Raw genomic sequence first — 17,034 nt, forward strand, 5'->3', positions numbered from 1 at the left:
AGAGTACAACTATAATAAGAACGCAAGATCATATATATATATATATATATATATATATATGTAATATCATAATAAAGTAATAAATTTGTGTTTAAATTGGTACAAACAAATGAGGATTATACGACTTCTACAAATGCATAATATCGTTATTGATAATCAATGTCGGTTGCATCATAACCAATCTGACTACGTTTCGCGATAAATTGCATTTATAGCTCGGGGGTGACTTCGGTTGGCTTTTCCGTTCAATATTAATAAACAAAACGAAAGAGAATATTACTTTCGTCGCGTACAATATACATTCTGTGACGATCAATTAACTTTTCTTTTTGAAGTAAATTACATTTTTTATATACATCAATTCCTATAAAAGAAAAATGACGAAAAATGATTATATATACAAAAATTACAGTTATTTATATACGTATAATTAGTTCCGTTTTGGAAAGTAATTTGATTTTAAATTTTTATAAGAATTTTAAAGAAAGCGCTAATTATAATTGTTATAATTAGATTAATTATATTTTAATTAAAATATAGTATAGTACTTATTATTAAAACTACGTACATTATTAAATTGAATTTTAACAAGCCATTTAATTATATAAATTTTATCTTGAATTGATAATATTAATATGATGATCATTTGTTATTTTATGATCTCTTAAATGAGAGATTTTATTTCGGATTCGAAAATTTTATTTCTACATAAACATTTTATTTCTACGTAAGAAAGTGGTTTAAAACTTGCCTATAAATTCTTTTTAAACTTTTATTCCCGTGCAATTGGGACAAACGGTGTTAACAGTAATTCACAGTTTGCACTTTGCCGCGCGTGTGTATTAAGAATAAAATGTAAGTAATTTTATTAGGGCTAATTGAAGAAACTTGAAAAATGTTGTCAGGGCGATACGGAGAAAGTGGAAAGTCGTGTTTTCAACGGATGAGTTTCCTTCTAAAGGCATAGCAGGACATTTTCGTTCTATTATCGCGTAAATGTCATATGGAATTGTCAAATGTCACGGAGTAAGTCTGGCGATTTTTCCGAGTGTCGAGTAAGGACGACATCGTGAGAAGAAGACTCGCGATCTTCATGCAACCCTCCGCTCCGAGTTCTCCATCGTAAAAGTTAAAGAGAGAAATGGAGCGAGAAGGTGCATGTTAGAGGGACAGACGAGAAATCTCGTAAGGGCATGAAGGGGCACTGCTGGAAGGCACAGAAGAACGATCCGAGTTCGTGTTATAAAAGAGAGTGGTAAAAGGCTGGATGGATCTAGTCACAAGACCTTTCATAAAGTGAGAGGAAAGTAAGAGCGTCCCGAGAGGAAAGGTCAATACTTTGGTAAGTGACAGTATTGGTCATTGCAATGGAAAAGTTTTTGTGAACTGTGTTGCATGTAAATTGCAAAATGCAAGGTAGTGCATTTTAAGTTGGAAAAAATTTATTATAATTTTTAGAACATATGTTATTTTTTAGCATTTATAATATTACCATTATAATTTGTTTTATTTTCTTTTCATATCAGATTTTACATTTCACAAATGATTTAAAATCGAGCAAGTATTTAAAAGAGCATTTAAAAGAGCTTTATTTATTACTCATAATAATCAATATTCAGTACAAATAATAATAATCAATACAACAGTCATTATCTAAATTCTAAAGTATGAACTTTCTTTCTTCTTGAGTATTATTTTTATTATATACTCGCGTAGACTTACTCTCGACAACTATCTGACAGCAGTGCGCATTCATGTTACGAGAAAATTGATCGTTGCATATCATTCTGTCATGATACTTTATAATTTTCTACGCAGATATTTGCTTTCTTTTCTTCAAGGAAAAAATAGTAATATATATATGCGATAGAATAATGTCATTTTTAAAATTCAATGATATATAGACATGTCATATGATCGTAATTTCTCTAAGATGGAACATGCTTGACGCAAATGCGTCTGCTGAATATATATTTACTTATGCGATCTTCTCTCATCATCCAGAAGAAGACGTTTACTATCTATTCTATAGCTTTGAGTTTATCGGAGAGCTTCGCCTCTGGGTGACATCTCGAAGGAATTAAAACTTGAAGAGAAAGTATTAGGTAGCTGGGTTTAACGAATTGATTCGAACTTTGGAATTTTCGGACTTATGAAACCATAGGTTTATGAGATAGATATTTTCGTTTATCTCGTGTTGAACAAAAGTGTTTTTAGAAGATACGAGAGAAAAGAAATACGAAAGAGCCACTACATCATTTATTGTAAGATTATTGCGAGGATGTGGTCTATTGAATTAATAAAAACGTTTTGGAAGTGAATATTATTTATTTACTGCTTTTTATTTAGTGACTGCTTTCTTCTCTTTCTGTCTTTTTCCCTCTTTTATTTGGAATTATTTCATCCACTGTATTTATATTTTTCATTAATATATACATGACATCAATATTCTATGTTTCAAAGATAACTAACTAAATTTTCTTTAATTAATTTCCTTTTTAATATTTCTCAACTGATTTGATTAACTCATCCAAATTTGAATCAATTCAATAACGGAATCCAAAATGCGAGTGTATAAAAAGAAAGAAAAAAAGGATAATTCTTTGATTTTGAAGTCCATTTAAACGCAGTAAAAGTCCAAAAACGCAGTAAAAAGCGCGACTTTTCATTGTCGGAAGTTCACAAAAAACAAAGTAAAAAGTTCGGGTAAGTGGAAAAACAAAACGAAAAAGGTCGGAGTGGAGGAAACGTACCTGTATTTCTGAGTGTCCATTTCCCTTCGTTCTTCGGCTATGGCTTCATTTAGGTCCCTGTTCGGATCGATTCCTCTGGGAGCCTCGCTGTTCGCTTGCAGATTGTCATTGCTGACGAATTCCACCTCGACTTCGTCTTCGTGATACGATTCGGTCAGGGTGTACTCGCGCAGCTGAAACAGCAACACAGCGAGAACGCTTTCAATCAGAAGTTCGATACCGAATAAAAAAGAACATATATATGTCACCAGTTTTCTGCACTGCAAAATATTGAGAAACATGCATATTCATGAAGGGAAATAAACGTGCTCTTCGAGAATTCATAAACGTTTCATTTCGTTTCACTTGACCTGCATGTGCACGGTATGTGGATTATGTTCGAGGGATGATAATACACTTTGCGCTTTTAAACACCGGTAAGCGGATTTAAGAGGAACACTTCATTTCCGAATATCTGTCATATTTATTACAGTATACATATATAAAGTCCGAAGTTTTTCCGATTTTATAAATGATAAAAATTATTTTATACGTTTTCACATATTTGTCCCATTCTCAGACATAGACATAACTCTTGTCGGAATTGAATTAACTTAATTAAGTGCAATTTTTTAAAGATAAACATTACTGTATTTGTGCTTTAAGCTAATAAGAAACATCGTAATTTTTATATACAGAAATGGTTCGGATGCACTTTCATCTACAGATTCTTTCAGCAATTTGAAGTGGACTTAATAAAAAATTAAAAACAGGTCTTAAGAACTTCCAAGATTTAATAAGAGATACAACAGGAGGCATAAGAATGTACATCCTGTTCTATTTAAAGATTAAACATTGACCGACCTTCTTCCTTTCCTTTTAAAAGTAACTGAATTTTTCATCGCCATAAACCGAAAGCCCTTCCTTTCCTTTACGATGAATTTTAATAAATGGGAATACAGATATTTGTAATAGTTATCCAGAATTAGACTGAGAATCTTTTTCGACTAAAAATATCTTGACAAAAACACATAATATATAATTTTATAGAATATTTTTAATAACTATAATAATTATTTTTAAAAATAAATTATATGCATGCATTTTATAAAATATTCAATTTATAGTTTTTTCTAGTAAGACAAATACAACCAATTAGGTGAAAACGTATTAAGCAACATTGTCTCGACTTTCTTTCTAAGCATCGTACGGAATGATTGGTGGTAAGGTGCTTTTGTTGCAGTAACGTTACGATTAATCACCCCCAGTGGCCAGCGGGGTACGACCGAATTAAAGCCAATGAGACTTTATGGTGCTTTGCCGGGCAACACTCCACCGTTTTTCTCCGTTTGCCCTTTAGTCTCCAACTCGTTTTTATTTTTCGCTGGAATTTTCGGAACGACGAACTCCTGCACTTAATTCACTGCAGAAAAACGGCATTTTGCAGGCGTGTGAATAGACTGTTTTGTATTTAACTAAAATTTACTGAAATACATTAAGCTTTCGATTAACCTTTCGATTATTTTGTATTTAATCATAACATTAATTGAAATACAACATTAATAAAAGGAAACTACATATTCTGCTAACGAGCACTTTGGGACATTTTTATTCACGTTTCTGCTAATATCGTCATTTGTTCTTAATGGAGTTTATCATCAGGTTTGTTTTATAAAAATAAATTAATAATATATCGATTTTCTTTTGATTAATAAAAGTTATAACAGTAATAAGTATAGAATAAAAAATAACAAATCTTTTATTTTGTGTGGATATCAAAGAAGTGTGTATCGAATGGATATTAAAAGAATTTATAATCTAGTTGCTTTTTAAATGATATTCATTTTAATCATTGGACATATTTTATTCGATAGATAAATAGATAGTTTTATTGAACTTATGTTACCAAGAACAATTATATCGTTTTTTTATTTGACAATTTTTTTATAAAATTCTAAAATATGTACATACTTACTTTTTGATGTATCTTTTTCTTGAGATACTAATAATATTCTTAATGTTCATATAAAATAATCGAATAAATAAATAATATTTTTTTTTTTCATATTCATTTTGCTGAGGTCGTTGTATTGATGATATATTTCAACTTTATCTGTTTGCCTGTGTTGAGGACTTTGAAATTGAAGCAAGCGTTAATTATTGTCTAATTAAATGTCGTGCGTCGAGCGATAGCTTCTAATCATGTTTCGGTAATTATTTCGTAAAATCCCCACGACGGTAGCGTTGATTCTATTCAGGATGCGGATAGAGAGGTAAATCAATAAGGTAGACGCAAACTGGGTAGCACGTTACGTAAATGTTATTTCTCAACTCAGCTTGCTATGATAAAACAATAACAAACAATATCATATATTTTTAGTAATACTTATATTTTTCGATTTTTTAACGCTACAATTAATTTAGTATTAAAAATAATCAAATCTTTATATGTATAGAAATTATTTCTTGAATAAAAGTATGTGATATGCAATATATAATACTATTTAATATAAAACAATTTCGATTAAAATGCCATGAAATAAAATTCCATTATTCCGTCACATTTTCGTACAACAATGTAACATTTAATATAAAACATAATTTGCATATTTTAATTTTATTTCTAATTTTTTTTCTTTACTTATAGTCGTATTAAAAACTATAATATATTTTGAATTATGAAATATTTTTTCAATTTGATAAATTATTTTAATAAGTTTATTAATTTTTCAGAGAGAAATATATAAAAGAAAATGTCATAAGAAAGTTATAAGACACTTATATGAAAAAAACGATAAAAAGAAATATTATATAAAGAATTTTATGATAAGAAAAAATGGATTAAATGGTATATAATAAATGGTTATAATAAATGAAATGCACTATTTTAATAATAAACTATAATCGAATATACTAACTGCTGTAGGTAACTACTATCTGCGGCCTCTCGTATCGAGAGTTCAAGAGAGAATTCGCGAGGAACATGCTGAATTAATAATAGTCCAATTAATAACTCCTCGAAACCCCTGATGTGGTCTTCCAATTAATCAACGATAACGTACGCCCCCCTCGAGAATATCGAATACTGGAGATTGCTATCAATTATTGAGCGCGATACAAAACATATATCTTTACTGATCGTAAGAATAACGAAAAAATCGTATTATTTGTCACTTTGCGTGCAATCTGTATCGAATTATCAATTACTTGATAATAATCTGTGCATTCGTTTAATCTTTATAATCCGATATAATCCTCGAGAATAAATTGTCGCTACTAATATAATTAATTTTCAAAAATATATTTTTAATTTTATTCTCTTCATAGAAAATATATTATACAATACTATATTTATACGAACTAGTTTGTATTAATTGTGTTCTTACACAGTCTAAAATATGATTCTTATTGGCTATATTTATACCAAATGATTTATACAAACTATAACTAAGGATATATAGTTTCCGTATAATCGGAATGTTTCTTTTTTTTTTCAACGATACTCAAGATTAATTTTCTATGTGGTTAAGACTTCCCATTGTAGGTTGTTATAAAGGTGAAAATGTAAAAATTCGTCGAGTTACTCGACAACCCGCTGGGAACAAAGGGTTAATTATTTTGTGGCGCGAAGTAAATTTACATTTTTTCCTTTCACGTATACGAAAAGTGTCTGTGCTCTGTACATAAAATACTTAAAAAAATTTTTTTTGCTTTACCGAAGAGAAGATATAATTTATACGTCACTGTGTTAGATTGTTCATATTTTCGCAGATAAACATTGGATATCATTTATCGGTCTGTGTGGCATTTGAAGTTATAATGACTTTAGTGGTTACATTAATCACATTGCTAATTGCTAAATGTCAATGCAATAATAGAAATCTGCTCATCTGCGAACAAATAGCTATTCTAGTTTATGTTTTGTATATTTTTGTTTCTCTGTTAACTTTTTGAATATTCGAGCATAACGACGTCAGCAATTAGCAATGATTGGCATGTGCACGCTTGATGCAATTGTCAAAATCGTTTATGACCCGAGGAAATCGGTGGCAATGCAATTCGGATCACAGAGGATTTGCGGATCTAATTGAAAAGGTTGACAATCACGCGGTGAGTTGCTACCATTTAGAGAAATGATCTGGATTTATAAACGAATAAAATGCAATGAATAATCGTCAAGGTCGTTTTATTAAAAAAGTAGTTTAATTTCGCAAATAACAACATCATTTATTTTTCTTTTTTTTATGTGAAAAATTGTATCAATAAATAAAGAGCAAAAATTATCGTTGTTAATACCCTAACCTTCCTTACATACATAATTAGAAATAATCTATTTTGTAGAACCGAGATCATGTTATTTCACGTAAGCATGAAAAGAAATATAGAGCGGTCGTTTTTTAATGTACATAGTACATTCTACACAGTATTTTCTCCAAATCGTTGCTATTTCACGTCTCTTTATCCTTTTGGCACTTGTTTGGAAATGACGGTTTTGAAAAAGCACCCCATCGCGCACGAAGGGAAGAGCCGCTCAAACAAAGTTCACCCGGCAGCGTGTTTTGTCTGCGTAATAACTTTTTCGTTGGGAGGTTAGCGGTTTTTAGCAGTGAGGGTTCGATTCGTGGCGAATATATTTTTCACGAGCGCGTTGTCTCGACGCCTCTCCTTTCTGCGGGGGATGGCCGCGGGGACAAAAACTATGGCTGGCGAATACAAGAGGAAACCCTCTGTAGGGATAGAAGAGCAAGAGTACGCAGAAGGGCGATATTACCCCAGCCAAAACAAACCTACTCGCGTAACCGTGGAAATTATCTTGGGCATACATTGCATCGCCAAAGTAATATCAAGCTCGATGTAATGGTTGCCACTCGTTGCGTATTAGTGGCTTCGAACACAGTTATGTCGCCTTTATGTCTGTCCTGTTTTTACATGGCTTTTTTCTCAGGAGACACAATATCACGGTCGGTCATCGTTTCCTATCCGGATAAAACTTTTCGGTTGCTAAACAACCGCGTTCCTTGATTAGTTGAATCAAAAACATAGTTCGATCGCTGTTTTCGAATGACTGTAGATAGTTGTTGGAGACGATTAAAATTTTTTTCTCGGAAAAGAATATCTTGATGAACAAATATTTTAAGTCCTTATTAAAACGTTTCTAAACTGATACAGTAACATTTATTAATTTGCATAACGATATTATTTTGCATGAGCTTCAATATATGCTGGATGTATATTTATACGTTTATAAAATATTCGTTTACTACTTTCTAACATTATTAGTGCGAGAGGATGTATGTGGTATGTTTGTTATCGTCCAGAGTATTAATAAACTTGGTACACCGACTATGTAAAATTACGCGCATTACCGCTATGACGCTATAACAAATTGCCGTTGTAACTGCAAAGAAACGTTCGCTCACATCATGTAATGCTCGCGCCATCGTTTCTCGCGTGCATAAATCAAATGTCACTGTATGAGATAAAGAGTTTGTAGGAAGCATTACGCTTTTCCATTAACTATCCATGATGACTGTGTAAACGCGCATTTTTTTTGCGCTTTACCAGATATTAAATTAATATATCGCGATACTTAGAGATAAAGAAAATGTTTCTTCTTTCTTTCTGCGTTATGTATTTTCAGTTTTTAATTTCTGATTTTTTATCATGCAGCGTTTTAAAATTGTTTACAAGATTGTCTTATAATGTGAAACGTATCATGATTTTATAATATGGTGTACAACGCGAAAGTCTCAACTCTCCCTGTATTTCTGGTAATGCTCTCTTCGCTGCAGTTCGTATTATACTCACCTCGCTTGCGGCACTCATTCTCGTTTGTATCCGCATGTCGCTTTCGTCATGGACTCGTCTGCAGTCAGTGAACGATTCGTGGTGGTTCGAAGCGTAGAATTGAAATCGTAACGACAGCTAAAGTTACATCTCTCACTCTCGTGTGATTCCCGCGAAACTCGACGTCCGTGCATTTCGAATTGTCGAATACAGAGAGTGCACTCTGGGAAACTAACTCGTGCGCAGATGATTTCGAAGCTGTGAGGAAAGTGTAGGAGAAAGGAGGATTGGAGGGCAGCAGTGAAAAGAGAAGGATAGTCATGTTGACAAGAATAATGCAGGATGAGAGAAGGAAATTCGAAACGAAAAGCTTTTATGATATCTTATTGAATAAATAAATACTTATATATTGAAATAATTAGACGAAAAATATTATATAATATAATATCAAGTATATAAATATAAAATAGTAAAAAAGAAAACATAATTGTACTGCTCGAATTGTATTAATGTATATAATTTAGAAACAAAATTCCAACAATTATCAATTTTAATAGACTTTAACTGTAGAAGACATCGCGGCACTTGTGCCGCTCGGAAAAGTGTCGTGCTAATAATTTATCGCTATTCCTATGACATTTCTCATTATTTTTAATAAATTTCTATGCTCTATCATCATTTTTAAACAGAGCTCCAGCTGCTACAATTTTGGTTTTTTAGTATATATAAAAAGTTAGTATATATAAAATTTGGAAATTTTTTATATATTGATAAGAAACTGTAAGAATTATGAAAAATGCTACTGGAACTGTCATTATTATTATTTTTTATATTAATGCCGTGCTAACTTTACAGATTCACATCAATTTGAAAGAAATTAACATGCTGTTATATTAATATAAAAAAAATGACAGTTCCAGACAGCAGCATTTTTCTATTTGTCCTTAGAAAAATACAGAAAAGTTCCATTCCAGTTTTCCACATTTTTTATACTACAAAAGATCAAGATTGAAAATATGGGGTGCAAATTTTGCGAATCTAGCACACTTTCTCTTTAAAGTACAAGAAAAAGAAAAATATTTTCACTTTTGGCTGTATAACTTGTAGATCATTAGTAAGATAATAAATAAAGAGATCATTAGTAAGATATTAAATAAAGAGATAGTCCGAGTGAGAAAGTAATATATAAGAATGATAGCATGAACAAGAATAGATATGAATGCAGAAACTCTAGGGAGAATGGCGAGGGGCAATGCTGTGAAATAAACTCATCACTATTTACGTAAGATATATTTGTACGTTTATTTGCCACAGAGTCAGATGTCGTAGGTTCGTGGGTGAGAGAGCCATGAAACGGGAGCAGACGGTACAACAAGGGTTGATACCGACCTGACTCGGGGCGTAAACACAAATTTGAAAATTTTCTCCGGAGTCCCCCTCGAATGCAAACGACACTCGCCGTTCATTAGCGCCCCATGTCATCCGAAACCTAATCTACACATTCTCATACACGCACACACGTGCGTGGGACACGTTTACAGGATCGATATATCGCGTAGGATTGGTAGGCAATGTCACGAAGGGAACTCGTTATTTACTCGACAAATTCAAACAAATCACATAAATTTACGCGATCAGTTTTTATTCGTCCCCGACGATTATCCCGAGTATCGCAATCTGTTCTCTTCGCTCCTCTTTCTCACCTAAATTTATATCTTTACGTACATATTGTCCTAATTACTTTTATCTATATTTATTTTGCAATAATTTTATGAAATTAAATATTCAATATTCCTTTTATTATTTATTTTTATTATTTATTATTTGTTTATTTATTATTTATTTATAATTTATTTTAGATATTTGTGTTTCTCCTCAGCATGTACATCTAAAAAAATTAATGAAGATTTTTTGATTTCTTATTACTTTAAAGATTTTTAAGAACATTAATTATTAACAATCTTCTAAAATTTAAAATAAAATTTAAAAATAAAATTGTGTCTGTAAAATAAGAAAAGAAGAAAAAGGAAGAAATGAAATTTGATAGAGCAATTTCATTTAATTCTCTCGTTGTAACATTAATATTCGCATGTCTTAGCGATTATATCGTATTTGTACATCTTGTATTTCAGGTGCATTATAAATACACCTATGTCTCGGAAACGTGTACCGATAATTTGAGCGTATGTCAGGCAACGTTTGTAGCCGTAGAATAGCATTTGAGTTAGCGGCGTTATTACTTCGCAAACAGCTGTAACTCCCCAAGTGAGCCATGACTTCGTCTCTCTGGTCCCGTCTCAGACCCTGAGTAACTGCGCAAAGTTCTATGCATCGTGTTTAAACATCACGTCATCGTACAGTCATACTGGGAATATGTAATTACATTGAATCACGCGACCTGAAAACACGGACCAACGTTAATCTCATGAAGTAATATTCATTAATTCATTTTGCAAGAAACGTGGTTAAAGATTTTGAAGACAGACTGATATTCTATGCTTACACTTGCGCGTAGTAGGTACATGCATAAAATATAATAGTAATATAATTCCAAGTGAAAATTAGACTGTAAGAATAAAGATTCTCAAATAAGAGAAAGATTTCTGTTTTTAGTCATTGTAGATCTCGATGCTTAATAATTTTCGCAAGTTCTTTGCGGATTTTAAGATGCTTATTATGTTATATACAGTATTATTATTAAATTAACAATCAGCATAGTTTGTAATATTATTTCTAGCTTCAGTTTATGATTGTACAGAATACCTATACAATTGAAAAATTCCTTTAAAACTGAAATATATATTTGAAAATTTGTATATCAATTTTATTAAGCACTAAAATCTGCTTCAATCGAAAATAGGATCTTTCTCCTATTTTATAATATAATCAATCGTAATAAAAAAAGAAGTGAAAGTTTTTTCATGGATAAAATATCATTATGATATTTTTTATGTTAAGACTTTTGAGGGTTGCATTTTCAAAATAAAATGTTTATCATTTCTATTATGTGTACCAAATAAAATTGTGTGCGAATTTTCGTGTTTTGATCTTTGCATATAAAACATCTCGATTAACTCGAGACTGTTTCAGTATTAAAGGCTGTTGCAATATAATTCAGATTACTATTAAACGTCCTAAGATCTTTTGACATAGAATTTCTAAAGTAATCCAGCCCCTTCAGCAATCATTTTACAGATTCGCGCAGATCGTAAATAAAAATCTCGCGAATTTTGAGGGAATAGATCTTTCCACGATAACTTCGTATTAAAGTTTGAGAAGTTTCACTCAATCGCTTATCGGAAGCGCAGTTTGGTTGCATGGTTCGTCCGATTTAATTGACGTGACGCCCGCTTGTGTTTACGCCAAGCCAATAAAATTGGCGCGGCCGTTTGTCCGAAAAAACTGACTCTGATAAAGTTAACTGCAATACTGAACTCCGTTAGGCACGGCCATCGCCCACCGACCTTTCTGTGCAAACGCTTGCGACGGTTTTCATTAGTACGGCACACTGCGGTATCGTAATTTAGCGACCTCTGATGTCAAGGGCTCTTTTAAGCACGAAAAGAGGAAAAGAGAATGAAAAGAAGACAAAGAGGGTGTAAAATGAAAAAAAAATGAAAAAAGAAGGTAAAGAAGAAAGAAATAAAGAAGATGAGGCAAACAGAAAAGAATCGGGGGCAGAAATAAAAAAAATAAAGGAAACATTATACAAATTATATGCAGTATATTATGACAAGCTTAAAAGTCGTGATAATTTGACAATCATTATGTAACATTCTACGTTGACGTTAATGTTATTTTATCTTTATCTAATGAAAGTCGGAATTGCATTTCGGTATATTTATTATACTTTCTATCCGACTGTACAGACATTATTTAGAATAAAGAGTAAAACCTTCCACTTAAGTTCCTTGTTATGCGAACTGGTTAATGTTTGTTACGGCGCTACATCGCGCGTGAAAAGACCGAGTAGTTCCGGATAGATCTTCATGCGAGACCAAATAGACCAGTCTGTTTGTCGCTCTGCATCCAATTGGCGGTTACGCGAGGACGCGGCTTGTAAGTTTGAACTACTCGCATGCATGTTCGTGTGACTTGCGTTAAATTGCTCGACATTTGTCGGACGATCTACCTGGTAATGCGCACTCATTAGTCTCCTCTTAGTCGTGCGATTAATTGGCCTTTCCCACTGATTTCCCATGAATTGGAATGTGGCTAATCGGTTTTCAAACCTGGCGTGAAAGGACGTTTTCATGTAGATTGAATGAAATCTCGGACGGCGGAAAATAGGAATATCCTCCGTTAGTACTTGATTGTAGATTTGATATATTAGATGGATGAGGTAGGATTGATGGTAAGGATTGTCGATCGTCGATCAATGACAAATTTTCGAACTAATGTTGCGCAGCGTTCGTCACCTTTGCAAGGAATTACAACGGATGAAGCTGCGAGTGCATTAAGCACATTTCGAGTACGTCGTGTCGCTCTTCAAGGAGAAATGATCCATCATCAAACGGTTTTAATTTCCAGCTACCGCGTCGTAATTTTGACTCATAAATGCCTGCGTTAAGATGCGCGTAGACTTTCTCAGTTTTGAGTCGATCGCGAGAACGACTGAAGGTATCTTACTGCACTTGCGACATAATGTTTGCTGTCGAGTAATGGCAGTAGTCACCTTTTGAAGTGCTCCTACTTACAGAATGGCGTTGTAATTCTACAGACGAAGCATCGCGCAGATGCTCATCCTCGTCTCTTCTCGTCTACCGTATGTGCGTCGAGGATCACCTCGTCATTCATTCATGGCAGGAGAGAACAGTATGGGACACCCGTTGCATATAGTATAGGCGACGCGACGTGGCGCGGCTCGCCGGGGTGAAATACCCGCAGTAACTGTTGTTCGTGAGCGGCCCGGTGTAAATTAATTCTGTAAACTTTCCGCGCCGTTGCTGTATCCGCCATCGTCGTCGCTCGCGGACTTGCGGCAGGGTTGTCAGACTTACAACACAACGCTACCGTAAATATGTATTATGTAAATTATTAATTACCGATGCCGCGCGCGCGCTTCGAGAAACAATGTTTCGCTTGCTGCCAGTCTAGTCTCTTACATAGTTACGACTAACGAGTCATAATTGAAACTGGGAGCTTCCAAAAGTGTTAGGTGCCAACAAGTTGGCTTGTAACATTGAATAAGTGTATACATCTACGGTTGATCTTTCATTTAATTACTTGTTACGATCTTCTGTTTATGAGAAGAAGCATTATGATAAAATCTATGAAAATCTAGACGTACCATATAAAATCTGTTCCTTTAAAACTCGGTTCGTTTTTGATTTTAATGACATTATGAAATAAAAATACTTTATAATTTATGATCTCGAAATTTTAATATTCAATTTAATTCATAATCAAGATATTAAGAGATAGTAATAGAAAAATCGACTGATAGCATTTCCCGTTCTTTTTCCCATCTTCGATTCGTCCTTCGAGAGTTAAACTGATTTAAAGTGACGTTAGTTAAATCGTCGCTCTCGTTCGATGAGGAGGGATTCCGAGGTTGACATCTCGGGAAGAGGTCGAACGCATTTCCGGAAGCGCTCTAATTTTACGTTGCGGCGAGCAGCGTGACGCTCGTAAATCTGTGGTTACTGAGGTCCGCTGGTGACGTTGCAGTGCATCTACTATTTCTCTCTGAATTATCCGATGCCGTTGGCCACGTCGTTGGCTATCGCAATCCGCCAACAAGCGATATTTTTCCTTGCAAGAATCGCGGGTGCGCAGCGCGCATGTGCACGCGAATGAATATGTTTGCTCCAGCACACGTCCGACTCGACTGCGTCGGTGTAATTCCATAGCGTTATCACTTTTTACTTTATTTAGAACGAGGACGACGAAACCACGGACTCCAAATTTCAGTTTATAATGATCGGGACATACAGCGACGGACAAGTAATGATGGAAGACTAGAGAGAATCGAGCGATGTTCAATTAAATAAGGTAAAGTAGGGCAAAGTCGGTTACCTGTTTTTATGAAAAATAAGGAAACGCGATAAAAGTTTGTGCCGCGCACTCCTGCAGGCGTTAATTTTTAGTGATACGTCGTAATACTTTACGTGAATAGGTAAATACCTGACTTGATCCTCTTACTCGTTTCTGCTTTTTATTTTCTCTTAACATTATCTATTCATGCAACATTTAAAATTAAGTTTGATTCATTATGTAATATAAATTATTTTTTATACTCTTTATTTATGCAATCAAATGTAATAATAATAATTAATAATAATAATAATAATTAATACTCGTATTTTGGTGTTCTTTTTACGACTATGATAGCGCGTTTTAAAGAATTTAATGATAAAAATAAATTACATGCAAATACGTGTATAAATTATATGCCTTCATTAATTAGTAACGAAAGATTATTAAATTAAGTACAAATATATGTATAAAAATTTCGATATTTTACCTTTGCAAGCTTAATGTATCATAAACGTAATGGAAATGATATTTCCATATTTACGTATATTATTCTTTTGATATCTTTATAATATATTTATAATGTATGTTAAAGATATTATCTGACAAAGTAATACGTTAATATATCGAGAACCTGTTCTCATGCATGCATGCACGGTATGTAACAAAAGGTCGATAAACTTCACCTCTTAGGGTCTTGATTATCGTTTGTCACAATGAATGCTGAGTTATTAACAACGCTGGTATATCGTTCACAATAGTAAATGCATAATTACAACGGAAACGACATTACATAAGTACAACGGTGCTCGTAATTACCGACATTTGCGAAATAATTAAACGTTTAAATCGATCAGAATTATCGCAATACGCTTCGTAATGCGCAATATGCATAATCATTTTACATATTCATTACGCGTATAATGTTTATAATACGTATCGATAAATTCCTCATACGTTAAATGTTTCTATATGCCGTTCATTATGAAGAATTTTTTTCAAGTGAGAAAAATGATGATGCTGTTCTTTTTGCTGTTATATGCGCATTTCATTATTATTTATAAAAATTGAGCATAGGGAATATTTATCTCTTTGAAATACTTTTGCAGTTATGAAATAAATATCGACGAGCATTTCCATTAATTATACGCTCTTATTAATTACTAACGAACGATTATTAATGAATTTAAAATAATCAAAGTTTTTATAGCAGCTGCTTTTGTGAAATTACATAATTCGATATAAATACGAATAATTGATTCGGATCATTTAAATATCGTTAAATACTTATCTTAAAAGTACAAGCTTTGAGAGAAGTAGGATTTTAATTCTTTGTATTCTTGTATTGACTTTATTCTCTGAAAATTAATTTATTATCCTTTTTATCTTTTTATCTAATTTTTTATTCTAAGCTTTATTCCTTGTATTCAAATTTTCTAATTAAAAAAAAAATAAATTAATGATTATTATCGTGATCATTTAAATGGGATATCTCACATTTTTAAATGATTAATCGTATAGTTCTATCGTGTTCAATAGTCGGAAATATGGGTTATGATTACGCGCAAAATCAGTAATTCATCTCGCGTTCAGAGTTTTTTTACGTACTCTGACGTGCGTGTGCAACGCAAGGCAGAACGTGTTCCACGCTATTCCGCAGAGACAAGCGCAACACCGCAAAGCCACTCCTATATCACCTTGTGGTTTTGGTTAGAGCATTAGAACAGAGGTAGAGAGTGAGAGAGGAAAATGTGTATCACTCGCACTGCGGATAGTGCAGCAAAGAGAAATGGTAATAAGAGCGTCGGCTCTGAAGAGACTGTACTGATGAACTATTCTTGAAATGCATTAATGGAATATTACGTAAAATTGAACCCATTTGCATTTCTCGTCAAACTACTTGGAATACAATTTTTATTTATGACTTTATAGTTTTATTTCTTAATTTATTATGCTCAGCTAATGAAGCAACGATCAGACGATTACAAACGATTAAGTAAATTTATTTTCTTAACATACTAATGATAATAAATAATAATATAAATAATAATAATAATATAAATATCTTTTTTTAATTTAATCCTAATATGATAGTAGGCCAAAAATATAAAAGTTGTGTACTTTAAATTAAATAAAGATGATCACTTTTAATTATAATAACATTCCATAAATTTTAGTTTTGTTTTAGAAATAGCTTATATTGGACAATCCTTCTTTAATACTGTCCTAAAAAATTTAGTTATTGCACAACGTGTAATCATTATTTTTGTAAATATTCCCTGTTATCGCCAATTACAATTAATTGCGATCGTTAGCAGAGAAACGAGCTTCTCCTTGCTATCAGCGCATCGATTGCCCGACGGCTCCCATTAATCGGATTTGCCCAACATAAAATCTGTTAATACCAGTGGGGTCCGCGGTAATTAGCAACCGGTGGCCGGCACTGTAATTTAATAATTGTCGCTAATTTTACATCGTTTACTTGCCGACGAGAAAGAGAGAGAGAGAGAGAGAGAGAGAGAGGAGGGGGGAGGGGGGG

At 32.9% G+C, this 17,034-nt stretch overlaps 1 protein-coding gene across 1 annotated transcript in view; it reads right to left on the reverse strand.

Moving 5' to 3' along the window:
• LOC105617748 (spondin-2) overlaps window positions 1-17,034 on the reverse strand; it is a 49,087-nt gene that overhangs the window by 15,124 nt on the left and 16,929 nt on the right. Inside the window, exon 4 of the mRNA XM_012199305.1 lies at window positions 2,754-2,926. Within this exon, the coding sequence (XP_012054695.1) occupies window positions 2,754-2,926 (173 nt within the window). The remainder of the gene's footprint in view (window positions 1-2,753; window positions 2,927-17,034) is intronic.

This window comes from Atta cephalotes (genome assembly GCF_000143395.1).
Source record: "Atta cephalotes unplaced genomic scaffold scaffold00001, whole genome shotgun sequence".
Lineage (NCBI taxonomy): Eukaryota > Metazoa > Arthropoda > Insecta > Hymenoptera > Formicidae > Atta > Atta cephalotes.